A 15,116-nucleotide genomic window follows, 5' to 3' on the forward strand; every position below is an offset into this window, starting at 1 on the left:
CCTTTTCTCTCTCTCTCTTTCTCTCTCTCTCTTTCTATCTCTATATCTCGATCCTCCATCTCCTTTTTTCCTTTCCTTGGTTTTACTTCACTTTACGTTCTTTCATTTTTCCCCATCTTTTTTTTTTGTTATTATTCTTTTCTTCTTGTTTTTTCTTTACCGCTCTTTTTCCCCCCCTCCCCTCTCTTTCCCATCGTCCGTTCTCTATCTCCCTGCGCCTCGCTCACCCCGTATTCACGTTTCTCTTCCCTTCCCCCATCATCGTTCTCTACGTGTGTATTCCCATATTCTACGCGTATACACACGTACATGCAACCATTCACCGAGTATCTCCTCTCTCTCTCTCTCTCTCTCTCCCCCTCTCTCTCTCTCTCTCTCTCTCCCTCTCTTTCGCCATCGCAGCCTCGACGCTTCCTTCTCTTCCGACCCCGTTTTTTCCCTTCGCCGCCTCCGCCTCCACCCCACCCCCGCCCCCCGCCGGCGTCCTCGTCCACTCTCTTTCGCTCGTTTCCTTTCTCTCGCTATCTCCCCCCCTCCCTCTCTCTCTCTCTCTCTCTCTCTCTGTGTGAAAACGTTATTCGCCTCGGCTTCGCTCGCTCTCTCCTTATTCCGTTCTTCCCCTTCTTCTCTCTTTCCTTCCTTTCTTATGCATCCCCTGCCCTATTTCTTTCTCTATACCCTCGTCCTCCTCCTGTGCCCCTCCTCCTCATCCTCATCCTTATAGCTTCTCCGTTGTCCCCCTTTTTACGTTTTTCCAACGTTATTGACGTTGCCGCGAGCTGCACGTAGCAACCTTATATATATACGTATATATACATATACATGTATGCACATAGGTACGTACATATATATACACATACCTCCTATCCTCTTTATCTTGCTCCGCTTCTTTTTCTCTCCCCCCCCCCTCTCTCTCTCTCTCTCTCTCTCTTCGTCTCCCCCCCCCCCCCCCCGCCAAGTTTCGTACGCTCGCACGTTAAGGAAGAAAACTTGGCCGTATGCGTATAACATGTATTGGAATATCACGTCTACACGCGTAACATCGATATCCCTTCTCTGCGAAAATCGACGATTATAATTCCAAGAGTAGGATCGATGTATGTGCTATGCATATAAGGTTTTTTACGTGTGTATAGGTATATATAAAATATTTTTACCGACCTACAATAAACGCGTTTTAAAGAAAAGGATTTCACGTTCCTGTTTCGCCACTTTCCTATCTCGTTATACGTGCTCTTCGCGGCCCCCTTTCTTTCTTTCTTTCTTTCTTTCTTTCTTTCTTTCTTTCTTTCTTTCTTTCATTCTTTCTTTCCATCTTTAGTATATCGTTATACTATATACATATATATATATTTGTTTCACAGTTTGAATTAAACTCTTCTTGCTTCACATTATTCTTCGTTTTGATTAATCAATATTATTTCAAGTGACATGAAAATCTCTTCGCATAGGCATGCATACATACATAGATACACGTATGTTCCGTTTTTAATTTTCGCCTTCGTCTTTGTTCGTTAAATTTATACAGCTACAAAAATTATACACTTACAAGTAGTATAAGAAAAAGAGAACAATATACACATGTCTTATCCTACACGACATGTATCCTGCATATATACATATTTATTTTATATATGTTACATATATATATATATATATATATATATATATATATATATATATCGCGTATCTGTCTCACGGAGTATGGATGTATACATATATAACATAATAAGAAACATCGCGATCATGTGGGCGGAGACGAGAATGGCATTCGGAATGCTTCTTTACTGTTACTACAACTCGCCTTACGGTAAGGAAGAATAAGAAGAAGAAGAAGAAGAAGAAGATCGAGAAAAAGAAAAACGACAACAATATATAACTATAACTAATAACAACGAAATGGCAAAAAAGAGAACGAATGATAAAACAAAAAAAAAAAACGTCGTGACATATGTCAGTAAAAATTGGACGGGAAGGAAATGTTTCATCGGTTGCTCATTTTTGTTACGAAAACCAACTACATTTACATGAGTTAGGGAGAGAAAAAAAGTACACAACGTACACAACGTACACAACGTACGCATGTGCACGTTGCACAGAAAGATGGATCTGTTTGCAGGGGTGGAAGAAAAAAAAAGAAAAACCAAAATAAAACAAAGACGTATATGCGAGTGTGTGATATACATATTCCTGTACATGTATCAGTTTTATCTAATATCGATCAACCCCCGCAAATCCCCCCTCCGCCCCCCCCCCCCAGGCTTTCTCTCCCCACTATTACTTACCCTTATATCTTCCCTATTTTCTCTCCCCAAACATTTGTGTATATGTACACACAAACACACACACACACGCAGAATAACTTTTATACTCGCGGTCATTGTCGTGGTGTGACGTTTTTTAAATCATCTTTTTCGCGAAGTTCGAAGTTACGTCACATTATCGCAAGAATACACATATGTGTGTGTATTTTTTACTATTTTTTTTCATTTTGTTTTTTGTATATACAAGTATAGTAACCAGCCACGCAATGATGCCATTACACCACACCATATAGAACGAACCCTGATCAAATAATCTGTATATATCCCTGAAACCCCGTAAAAAAAGAATCTTCTCTACATACTGTGTGTGTGTATATATATATATACATATATATATATGTATTATTATAGAGTTATAAATACGATACGAGGTTATTCCGTTGTTACTAGATATATCATTTTCGTTAATTATCACATTCTATAGAAATATATTTATCAGATTATCGAACGAACCGGGTAACGACTATAGGTACCAAGTTTTCGTTAAAAAACAAAAAGAGACAACAGGGAAAAACCAATAAACGATAATGATAATAATTACAACTGTGAAATAGTGGAGTGTATTGAATGTAGGGTCATTTTTTTTTTTTTTCCTCCATCCACACGGAGAAGAAGAAGAGGCATTGGGTAAGTGAAAAGGAAGTTGTTGGATAAAAATTGACAAAAACAAAGATCGAATCGAGGATGGGAATTATTTCTTAGTCAATCTCGTGGCGTGTGTATAGATGTATATGTGGAATATGTGCGGAAGAGATGTTAGAAGAAAGATTAAGAAAAAAAAGAATGGAAGAAGAAAGATGATGACGATGAAGAAGAAGAAGAAGAAGAAGAAGAAGAAGAATATAAAGAAGCAAAAGGAGAAAAAGAGTAGACAGATGGTTATTTCAGACAATGCGAGGAGAAACTTTTAGACATATGTATGTGTGTGTGTGTGTGTGTTTGTGTGTGTGTGTAAGGGGTACGAGACGACGATGTTTCAGCAGCAGCGCTAGTGCTAGCACTGTGTAAGTGTAATGTATGTATGTATGTATGTATGTATGTATGTATGTATATAAGAGGAATGAAGCCAGCGAAAGGGAACCGTGAGAGAGCCGGATACACCGCAAATCTATTGTATTATATACATATATATATATATATATATATATATATACACATATATATACGTATAGGATATCGAAGAGAAAGAAAAAGAGAGAGAGAGCGAGAGAGAGAGAGAAATTGTTTATTATACCCATGGCGATGTTGGACAAGGCTTAGAAACACAAGTAAAGCAGTGACGGACAAAAAAAAAAAAATAAATATATAAATAAAAAAAAAAAAAAAATAAATAGACAGAGGTGAAACTAAGTGTAGTGGTATGAAGGGGCAAAGAAAAATAGAATGGTAATACAGTGGCGAATACGCATGGAATGAAGTAAAACTAGGAAAATATCAGAAGGGGAAAAAAAAAAAAAAAAAAATTTAATAAAAATAAAACTAATGAATAAATAAGCAAGAAAACAAATAAATAAATAAATAAAGACATACGGATAAGTCGGTAAATTATTAAGTAGGTGAAACGAGAGAGAGAGAGAGAGAGAGAGAGAGAGTTGTAGGGAGAAATCGACAAGAAACAGAAGAAGAAGAAGATTAGAAAAATACGTGAAGCACTTTCCAAATGTTGGTTCGGTAGAACAGAAGGGAAATTAATTTTCATGATAAGAAAATATCTGTACAATTATGCGGGAGGAAGGGACGGAGATGAAGAAATTCGTTGAAACAAAAGAAAAAAAAAAAAAAATAAAGGCAAAGAATAATTAAAAAGATGCGAAGAGGAAAGAAAGACAGAACTATAAATTGCAGTGATATACGTGTAATATTTACGTGCGTGCGTTCGTAATGCGAAAATGAATAAATATATATATATATATATATATATATATATGTATGTATATGTATATATTATACGTTATAAAGCACACGCGTGCTATTGTTGTCGATATATTTGATATACCTACAGTGAGACAATTTTTTAGTTCCGTTTAGCGCTGAGTCCTTAACTATTTTCATTTTTTACCACAATCGAAAAATAGAGTTCTAGGTAGAAAATGATAATTAGTTTTCTAGCCGTTACCGGAAAGTCTAGTATCCGTTGCTATTCTTTCTCATTACGATCGCAGTTGCTATATTTTCTTGCAACTGTTGCGAAAATTTAATGTTCAAGAATAAATTCACTTCAAAGCCTTGTTTAACTAAAAAAGTAGAGTAAACCTCGAAAGGAAGAATTAATTGAGCGGGGAGGGATGAACAAATAAACAAGAGTTGATCAATTTCAGGAACATACAAAAACAATTTTAAAACAAAATCACGACGTTGAAATTGATCGAAATAGTGTCTGCGAAGATTGTAAATTTAAATGTCCAAAAACAAACGCGCACTCTGCAAGCATTTCATAATGCAGCGAGTCGTCGAAGTTTGGGGAAAAGTTTCGTATCGATATCACGATCCCGTCGAAATAAAAAAAAGAAATAAAATAAAAAATAATACAATTCTATAATTATTATACAATCGGGTATGCATATAATTGTAAACACGAGCGGCTGAAGAAAAAAAAAAAAATATCGAAGAAACCAATCTTTCAACAGCCAACGTTTCATATTTAACACATGAAAAATCTATGAATCTTCGATCGTTGAACGGTGATTATTCAACTAAAATATGCAGTAAACGCGACACTGCTAAATCACTCGTATTTTTACACTCTTTGCTCGGGGATTCTTAACGTATGCTGTACAATGTACAACAACGATAATAGCAACGATTTAAAAATAATAAAAATACATCCACGCACGTTACACATATTCTGTAAATTCTCGCGATTGCGCGGAAGAGAAAGGAAATGAAAGGAATGGATGGCATAGAAGTTTCGGAGTAGAGTGTGTGAAAGGGGCGAGGAGAGGGGGTGAAAGATATACGGATAGATAGCGAGAGAGAGAGGGGGGGGGGGGGGGGGGGGGGGGTGAGGAAAAATAATAGCGTGCACGGGAGTAAAATGATGATGACGGCAGGATGTGTGACGAAGGGGAGAAACTCAAAGGAACAAAGTACGCGTGCATGCGAGTGTGTGGCGCAAGGATATGGGGAGAACACAGCGACGCCGTGCAATGAGTCAGGATTATACGTACGGGGTGAAAAAGGGGATGGAAATAAAAAAGAGAGAGAGAGAGAGAGAAAGAGAGAGAGGCGAAGGATGGGGAGGAGGGACGTGATCGGCACACGACGAAACTTCCACTAACGTGTAAAACGCGTCCATGTGATACCGTTCGATCATGACGTAAAAAAAAAAAACGAGCGCGCGCAAAAAGTAAAAAATAAAAATAAAATAAAAAAAAAAGCAATCCTGCTCCCCTTTTTCTCGCCCCGCCCTTCCAAGCTACAATAAAAACTTTTGATGCTCGCGGCAAATAAAAAGAAAGGAAGAAAGAAAGACGGGAAGAAAGAAAGAGAGAGAGAGAGAATAAAAAATAGACATTATTATAGAAATTTTTCGGTGCGTTTAGTATTTGTTTTTCTAGGCATTTGATCATCGTTAATTCATTTCGTAATTTTACTACGTTTTTGTCGGAAAGGGTTAAGATTCGTAATTTCCAAAGTTACGAAAGCGCCAAGTTACGAATTTTTTTTTGCGGCGAAACTTTGGGTACAGAGATCAAACTTTGAGGAAACATCGAAATTTTTAACGATGAAAGATTTTTAGTTACGTGAATTTCCGGCTTGGTGAAATTTCACGACTTTGATCCTTCTTTGTTTTTGATTTTCCATGTTTTTCCGTACGGAATCCTGGTCGTTCGGATTGTCGGGTTTTTTTTCATTTTTCCCACCCACTCGTTGAGTAAACTATGCTCTGCGAGTATATTTGAATTTTCGGAATTTCACTCCGTCGAAACTTTATTTGTCGGAACTTTGCTCTGTCGTAACTTGAATTTTCCGAATCTAGCATTTCGAAACATCGATGTGTAAAGGTTTCCGGCCATTCGAAACTTTGTTGTTTTTTCAAAGTTTGATTTCTTTACTTCAAGTGTTTCGCCAACAAATAATTCGGATTCGGGCACTTTCGGGACTTTTCAAATTAGAAACTTCATCCCCCCCCCCCCCCCCCCCTTATTTTATGACATTTATAAATATGTATGATAAAAGATATTACGTTATATTCGACTTTGGTGTTTTTTCGCACTCTTTTTTTAAATAAAACTTTCTTCGATTCATAATCTCATCTCGTCGATTTTCGTCTTTGCTCTATTTACAAGTTGTACTTATTCATACGTACATTGATATCAACTATTAGATATTCAAACGATAAGAAACAGAAACACGAAACTAGCAGATTTTCGTCTGATTTCAAGATCGTTAATTTTTCGACTACTGGCAAAGAAAAGTTTCGTGTTTAAAAAAATGCTAATAATTACGGCTGTTGCAGAGCCTGCATCGAGATGAGCTTATATTACAGACGGTGTAATATAAGAAAGAGGAACGCGAAGAAGAAAAAGAAGAAGTGGGAAAAAATGGGGAGGGTGGAGGGGGGGGGGGGGGGGGAATTATAACGCGGGTGGATAAGAAGAGAAGAACAGCATAAAAGAGATCCTGCGCTTCAAACCGTGAATTTCCTCCTTCTCCTCCTCCTCCTCTTCCTCCTCCTCCTCCTTCTCCTCCGCCCCTTCATCATCCTACTTTTTTATCTCTTTGTCAGTATTTCCTTGCTACGAGAAGAGGAAAAAAAAAGTCCGCGCGCAGCTCGCGCAGTTGCTGAAAAGGAAAAAGGAGGAGGACTGAAGAAAAAGCGGAAGAGCCGAGGAGCGGAGAGAAGGAGGGGGGGGGGGGGAGAGTGAGAGAGGATAGGATCCAGTCCTGCCACCCTTTCCTACGATACCTACCCGCATATGGAAATACACGTACATGGTATTATGGCACGTATGTATACGTGTGTAATACATCATAATAGATAAGAGCGAACGCGAGGAGAAGAAACGCGAAAAGGGAGGACAAAGAATGGAAGAGAGAGACACGCGAAGGAGTGCAGATTTTTTTGATTCTACTTATAATCTATATATGAAATGCAGAATTTAACATACGACGATTGGGAAAGGCGTGTAAATATTTTCATTCGTTAAATTACCCTCGCCTGTATAATCTGTACGTATATTATCTTGATTTCGATGGAATCTTTCATTCGAATTTTCCGCGTCTTTGAAACGTTATAACACCAATTCGCGTCTTCAATTCTTGTAAGTTCAGTTTCCATATTGTAGAATTCTTATTTTCAATATTGATCGACAATTGACTCGTTAGAAACATTTTCTTTAATTTATGTATTTCTCTTCAAATTATCTTCTACTTTACATATGTATATATATATATATATATGCACACAGTGTAGGTATCTCTATAATATTACCATGTATACATATATCTATATCTTGATCCTTTCTTTCTGTAAATACGAACATGATAAATGAGTGTAAACCAGATATGGTATATGTAAAACACATGGACGTGGTAGATATTCCATACAAAGAGACACAGAGAGAAGAGAGAGAGAGAAAAGAGGTAAAATTCTGTAGAATGTGTACGTTTGTAGGGTGATGGCCTAGATTCGGTCAAGACCTGCTTTCTAGCAACAGCAACAGCAGCAGCAGCAGCAGCAGAAGCAGCAAGCAGGAACAGCAGAAACAGACTGCGGCATTTCTCTTTATCACATTGTGTGTGTGTGTGTGAGAAGAGAGTTATACGGCAGAAGGAGTATGAAACTTCTTCCGCGAGCGAAGTAAATGGAAAAGAAGAGGCAAACTAAGAAAAAGTAAGACGTGGAGGGGCGAAAAAGCGAGGCGAGAGGCCGATGGAAATCGGCCACTGTCGAAGTCTTTTTCTTCTTCTCTTTCTTTTTTTTTTCATCTTATCCTTCTTTTTTGTTTACGGCAAAATTATCGCCAAATCGAAGAATTATACTTTTCTCCCGCGCGATTATCATCGGCGCTTCGCGCCGTTGTCGAAATGTGGCGGGAGAATTCAAATTTTCACCGCCAGAACGAACACGATTCGACTTTCATTATTCGAATTGAATTTGAAACACGATCATTGGGCACGAAAGTATTTTCCAGTGATAATATAAAATTATTAGAAAAACGAAAAACAATTCCGTGATGTTATAAGTATATGGTATACATGTATATATATATATATATATATATCCCTGTGAACGAAATTCAAAGGGATAAGATTTATCGTAGAAGGCGGAAAATATAAGGGGGGAAACATTCGGACGTAAAAAATACACTTTATTTACCACGGGCACGTGTATACTGTATTTATATATACATTATAGGTATAGGAGAAAATTCTGAGAACGGAAGAAACGAGGAAGCGAAAAAGGAGGGGAAAAAAGGGAACCGGATAAATTTGTGCAAGATGACGGTTGATTCGCAGGTCACTTGCTGTGTACCGTTTCTAGTGGCGTGGAGTGTTTTGCTCGTACGTTACGAGCAACTGACAAGCTAACCCAGAAATGAATGAAATACGCGGAGCGCGTATTATCGTCTCATTGTCAGCGAGTACGATATACGGGGGGGAGGGAGAGAGAGGAAGAGGATAAATAGCGCGTACGTGGTGAGGAAAAAGAAAACGATCAAATGACACGTCGACGACGAAGATGACGATGATTTTTGTTACATAAGCCTGGGATAAAAATTCCATTATTTCTAGGTAGATGGGAAAAGATGTATATTAACTTGACCGAGAAGTAGAAGGAAGAAACATTTCTTCTTCACGTGTAATATGATAACGTTTACAGCGAGAAAAGCGATAATCATTGTCATCATCATCCTTGTAGATATTGTTACACCATTGCAATGTAAACATTGACGACGAGTAAAACGGATAATTCGATCGATCGCAGTTAAAAACGCGAGATCGTCAAGAGCGTAAAAAAAAAAAAAAAAAAAAAAAAAAAACGTACGAAATAAATATCGTAACGAGTAAAAAACATCATCGGCTGTACAATTTAAATCCTACCACGTTGTGATTGTGTACTGTCAAAGTAAAGGGCAAACGGTGTGTGGATATTGGCAGAATAAACTGATACAGACGTTGTGTTAACGTAACAAATAAATCGCACGTTCTCAGATGCATACGTACACGCATACATGCACAGAGTATAAATCAGCTGTCACTCACCGTTTGATAGTCAGAACGTCGCAGGAACGTATTCGAGATGTGTGTAAGAGAAAAATGATGAAAACAGAGAAGTAAAAAAAAAAAAAAAAACAAATAAAAAAAATGTAAATAAAAAAAAAACTCAACAACAACAACAATAGCAGCAGCAGCAACGACGACGAATAAATAATACGGAGAGTACGAAAGCAGGTAAAAACAAACGAAAACAAAACAAACAAACAAACGAATAAACAAACAAACAAACAAACTGGCGACACGCACTGACTGACTGACTGACTGACTGACTGACCGACCGACTGTCTCGTCGATATACGAAAATTATTCGTCAGCGCGTTATTATTTCGAACTTTGTTTTACACACGGTGCCCGACACAGCGGACACGAAGCGTTGCGGACGACGGCGCAAAACGATTAAGCGATTTTGTTGTGGACCCCAATTCTTCACTCCGGCTCTCTCTTGCCCCGGCTTTCCACTTCTCCTACTCTCCTTTCGCCGCTCCTCTGGACCGCGGGAAGCGGTGATGCGGCATGTGGACGGAACCTCGGCGTCAGTTTTGTGGCTGCGGAAGGGCGGTGAGGGGGGGAGCGAGATAGAGTGAGGGATGGCGGGCGGGCGGAGAGACGAACGCGATTCACGGACGTACGAATTACCGCCGCCGCCGCCGTCTAGCAGCCTGCGCTGCGGACCGATTTTCGTCATCTGCGCCGCGTCTCCCTAAGACTTCGCCACCGTTTCCGTGCTACCCGGCGGCCCGGCTTCATACTTCGCCGTTCGATCGTTACCACGTAGAGTTCCTACCGCCACGGCCATTGTGTAAAAAGTAAGCGCGGCGGGTAGTGCAAGCCGAGGACGGAGGACGGACGCTGTTTGGTTTTCATTTCCCCAAAAATACAGAATATATATATATATATAGATATATATATATATATACGCATACACACATTACATACAGATATATATATATGTATATATTTAAAAAATAATAATACAACGGGTATATATTAAAGTATAGAGACGTATATGCAACAGTTTTCGTTTTTCAATGAGAGGAAACAATATTTTTGATTGGTCTTTCTAACCCCTCTTTGATATCGCCTCGACACATTCGCCGCTCAGCCTCCTCGTCATCATCGTCATCATCATCATCCCCTCATGTTGTGATATTAGATTGTGCCAAGCCGACGTGAGTACTCGATAATTTTTTTTTTTATCTACGTATTATGTATAGGTATTATTTTATAATTCTCGATGTTTGAACGCGCGCGCGTGTTTCTATGTGCGTGCGTGCGTGCGTGCGTGCGTGCCTGCGTGCGTGTGTGTGTGCGTGCGAGTGCATCGGTACAGATTCTTGTAGTACATAGTTTTCTTTGTTATTATATTATTACTCTCTCGATGTTATCTTCGACGCGTTTCCGATCGTTTTCTCGCGTTTCATGGCCTGCCGGTTAGGGATAAACCAATATTGCGAACCCGCCGTAAAAGGCGGTGGTCCTCCCTAGCGTTCCGAATTTTCGGGGAAATTTGTGAGATTTTCCGGAAAAACTTGAATCTCTTGTGCCGACCTGAGTCGTTCAATCGATGATACCCTCGAGCTCGATCGATTTCAACCGGTTTGTCATACGTCCTTCGCATTTAGTAGCAATGTCCGACAATTTTCCTCACGATTTTCAAACACTTTTCGCCATTTTGTCCTTACCCAGTCCGCGAAGTCGGCCATTGCGCGTTCACCGGCCCCATCCTCCTCCTCCTCTTCCTCCGCTTCTATATACGCGGAGTGAAGAACAGGGGGGGAAAACTGAAACCGTGGCCCCTTTTATTCCTTGCCCGGGGCTCGACTTTTTCTTCTCTTTTCTTTTCTCGCCATCATTTTTTTTCTTTTCCCTTCTCATCTTTTTCTCACGTTTCACGTTGACGTGTGAACGCGACGACGAGGACGATCGCTAGCCTAGCATATGGCCGGATCGATGTTGCTAGATCGGAAAATTGGGCATGGGCGAGGTATTTTCTCCGGTCGATTTAGTCGCGACAATTTCACTCCGATTCGTGCAGTTCGTAAGAAAGCTTTGAACGCTCCGGCGCACTAAACGCCGTTGCAACGTTCCGTCGATAGGTTATGTATGTATTCATATTTTCCCAGATCTTGGTAATCAGTACTGCCAACGGTATCGATCCGTTTTCTCGCGCTACTTTCTACCCGCGCATGAACTCGAAATCGTTAAAGAGAGAGAGAGAGAGACGGCCTGTTGACATACAGAAAGAGAAGAAAGATAATAAGCGGCGCGTGCGGCGTACATAAATTTTTCGTTACGTGACGAGACGAAGAGCGGAGAAGCTGAAAACCCGTGGAATCGAATCGGAGAGAAAGATAGAGTGAGTGATAGAAGTTTATCTGTCAATTGTCAATAATATTTGTTTATAGTTGCTCGCACATTGCCGGACGAGGTACGTTAACGATGATTCGCGCAGATTACGTCACAGTGTGATAATAATACGAGCGATTGCGTAATTGAACACGAGTGCATCACTCCAATAACGTGACAACAAGACATCCGCGCGACCCGGCTGATTAACCGCGATATCGTAACGAGTTATTTTCACGGTAATTGCTATAGTCGATAGTTCCACCCAATCGTCAGCTGTGTCTCGCTATTTTACCATATACCTACAGAGAGTGAGAAAGAGTATATCTATAGTTTTTAACGCCGTGCATTTGTAAACGAAGTATATCATCGAACCGTGACTACACGTTTGTCGTCAAACTACACGATTATCGTACGTGTCAAGATTTTCTCAAACACGCTTGACCTTTAGCTGCGATCGTTCCTCCCCCCTCCCGCGAAACGCCGCGTAGTATATCAAAACCGCCGCCTACGAAGATTAACAGCCACTGCTAGCTGCGGCTCAATTCAGATCGTGCAACGCACACTTTGCCTCGCCTACAGCGACGCGCAACTGTCGGAATATACTTTCTAAATTCTAAACCGTAACGTTGCCGCTCCGTGTATCAAACGGCGGTGATATCGTGTACCCACGTTTATTAGTCACCTCGGTGCAAATAAGGACATTTTACGCCGCTACCCGAAGGTTATCGTCGTATTCGTCCGTCGAAGGGAGCCACCGGTGTTGGGAAATGTACGTTGGGAATAAGATTTTCACTAAACACGTACCGGATTTCGGGAAACGTATTGCCGCTGTGTCTACATACACACACACACACACACATCGTACCTGGGTAGGCTCGACCCTCACCGCGCCTGCGCGTTCGGCGATTCATTTGCGCTTGCGCAGCTCGACTAGACGCGATCCCCATTTCCGTCTGACACAGAGAGGTCCGAACGCCCGCTGCACCAAACCCCACCAGTGAGAGTTACCGTTAGTTAGAAGCATACGCACAAAGGAAAAGACCAGGCGAGAGAGGAGACGACGACGCGCTTGCATCACCAGTAGCCATTTTGGAAGCTTTGCACGACATAATTTTCCGCCGCTCCTCGCTCTCTTTACTCGGTATTCAACCACCGTTGCCCGGTAGTATCGCGCGTCCCTGGCTCCCTGGTGGATAGATAATGGAAAAGAAATAATATATTTAATAATTCAACGTGTCGTGACTTGAGGCTTTCAATAACGGTTAAATTGAAGATGGATCGAACGCGAGGAAGATAACGCACAATCGGGGCAAAGTTTTTCCTAATTAAATATCATTTCTCCCGTTTCTTGTTACGAACAGAAAGGAGGAAAAGAGAGATATAAACGACGGATCGGAATACACAAAATTCATTCAACGCCATGGAAGACGACCAACAGTTCTGCCTTAGATGGAACAACCACCAAAGCACATTAATACAGAACTTCGATACGCTTTTGGAAAGCGGCACATTAGTCGACTGCACTTTGGCGGCGGAGGGGAAATATTTAAAGGCCCACAAAGTAGTCCTCTCCGCGTGCAGTCCGTACTTTGAGGTGAGTTCTCTTTTTATCATTCACCTATATTTGTTCTCATCAGTGCATCTTTCCGTATCCTCCCCTCCCCTCCTCCTCAAGTTCTTGTCATTCCGCGTAATGATTAATCTTTTATCGCGCGCACGTGTGTCGCGAACAGTGACCTCCCCGATCTTCGTAATTATTTTCTACGCGTTGAGAACGGATCGTTCAATTTTTCAACTTCCCAACAGTTCTCGTTCCTCCCTCCTTCTCATCCTCCCCACATTCCTGGCTCGTCATATCTCTATAAGCTCGAGATGGGCGCCACAGAGTTTAATCAATACCAAATAGAGGTTGATGTCGAAACAAAATGGCCGCTCGCCTGATACAGTTGGCCACTGTGTACCGTAGCAAGGGGTTTGGCAGCGTCAGGGGGGGAGTGAGTGAGTGAGTTAGTTTGTTTGATCCCCTCTTGCCTCCTGATCAATACGGGGAAAGCAAAATGGCGGATTTCCAGGGTTCTTACCGGGAGAGTGGGAGGGGGGGTCCTGGGAATATGCCGAAATGAATTTTCCATTTTTCCCATATCTTGGGCGAATCGAACTTTTACCCAATTAAGTTCTGTGCGTAGGGTTTAAGTAAAAAAAAAAAAAAAAAAAAAAAACTGCGGAAAGGGGTGCAGCATTGAGAACGTTGAACTCTTTAATAATTTGGTATTTTTTTTTCTTGTCATTTTTTAGGGCCTCCTCAGCGAACACTACGACAAACATCCAGTTTTCATACTCAAAGATGTCAAATTTAAAGAGCTCAAAGCCATGATGGACTACATGTACAGGGGGGAAGTGAACATCTCCCAAGACCAATTGGCGGCGCTTTTAAAAGCTGCGGAGTCTCTTCAAATAAAAGGACTTTCGGAAAGTAAAGGCGGCGGAGGGGGGGGTGGTGGTGGAGGCAGCTGTAACAGTAAAACAGAACAGAGGCAACAGAAAATAGTATCGTCACAATCCACAGCACAGTCGTTAGACATTCCACATACGTCTTCCGGTCTCACTATTGAAAAGAACAGTAAAGTTCCTAGGCAGAGTCTTTCGCAGACGTCCGTCGATATACCAGAAGATTCTGCCAGCCCACAAATCTCTAGAGGGCTGTCCTCCAGGTAAATAAAATTATTTTCATGCACATATACTTCGTGTTTGAATGTAAAAGTCTGAAAATATTTACATAGTTTCGATTGTTACTAAACTTGAAAATATGCTTCCTCTGATTTCAGGGAAGGCTCTCTTAGCCCGACGTCGTTAAGAAAAAGAAAAAAGCTTAGAAGAAGAAGTATCGGCGACGATAACTCGGTTGAAAATCATGAGGCATCTAATTCCAGTGACGTCTCTCATTCTATGGGTGTTCCAGCGCTCGGTATAGCGCCGGTTGCAGATGAGAAAGTTCACGCTGACCCTACAGACTCTCTCGGAAGGTCGGCTCTCATGCAGCAGCTGACCAAACCTGCGGATGAGATGCTCCAGGTATGTCTGATTACTATTTTCTCTTATTACTTTCTGTTCACCATATGATCCTTAACCGTATAATTCAAATGGACAATGATTTCTTGGTCCTTTGTTGCTGTCCTTTATCAATCTGCATCTTTCTTTACATATAAATCGTACAACGTT

At 40.8% G+C, this 15,116-nt stretch overlaps 2 protein-coding genes across 52 annotated transcripts in view; one reads left to right on the plus strand and one right to left on the minus strand.

Annotated features, from left to right (window-relative positions):
• LOC107227334 (protein bric-a-brac 2) overlaps positions 1–10,062 on the minus strand; it is a 34,203-nt gene extending 24,141 nt beyond the window's left edge. Inside the window, exon 1 of one of the 2 annotated variants that reach the window (XM_046733628.1) lies at positions 9,795–10,062. The gene's annotated coding sequence lies outside the window, so the exon portion shown is untranslated. Of the gene's footprint in view, positions 1–9,533; positions 9,634–9,794 lie in introns of those variants that run through there. The other variant, XM_046733630.1, reaches the window with a different exon arrangement.
• Positions 10,063–10,333: 271 nt separating this feature from the next.
• The window catches only part of LOC107221848 (longitudinals lacking protein), a 101,977-nt gene continuing 97,194 nt past the window's right edge, over positions 10,334–15,116 (plus strand). For 26 of the 50 annotated variants that reach the window (XR_006903220.1, XM_046733647.1, XM_046733639.1 and 23 more), the window contains exons 1-4: positions 10,336–10,717; positions 13,259–13,491; positions 14,193–14,608; positions 14,723–14,969. Coding sequence is in view for 48 of the 50 variants with exons in the window: in XM_046733647.1 (XP_046589603.1) it covers positions 13,318–13,491; positions 14,193–14,608; positions 14,723–14,969 (837 nt within the window). In the remaining 2 variants the exon portion in view is untranslated. Of the gene's footprint in view, positions 10,718–13,258; positions 13,492–14,192; positions 14,609–14,722; positions 14,970–15,116 lie in introns of all 50 variants that reach the window. The other 24 variants (XM_046733665.1, XM_046733663.1, XM_046733661.1 and 21 more) reach the window with 3 other exon arrangements.

Source organism: Neodiprion lecontei, chromosome 3, assembly GCF_021901455.1.
Source record: "Neodiprion lecontei isolate iyNeoLeco1 chromosome 3, iyNeoLeco1.1, whole genome shotgun sequence".
In the NCBI taxonomy this organism is placed as follows: domain Eukaryota; kingdom Metazoa; phylum Arthropoda; class Insecta; order Hymenoptera; family Diprionidae; genus Neodiprion; species Neodiprion lecontei.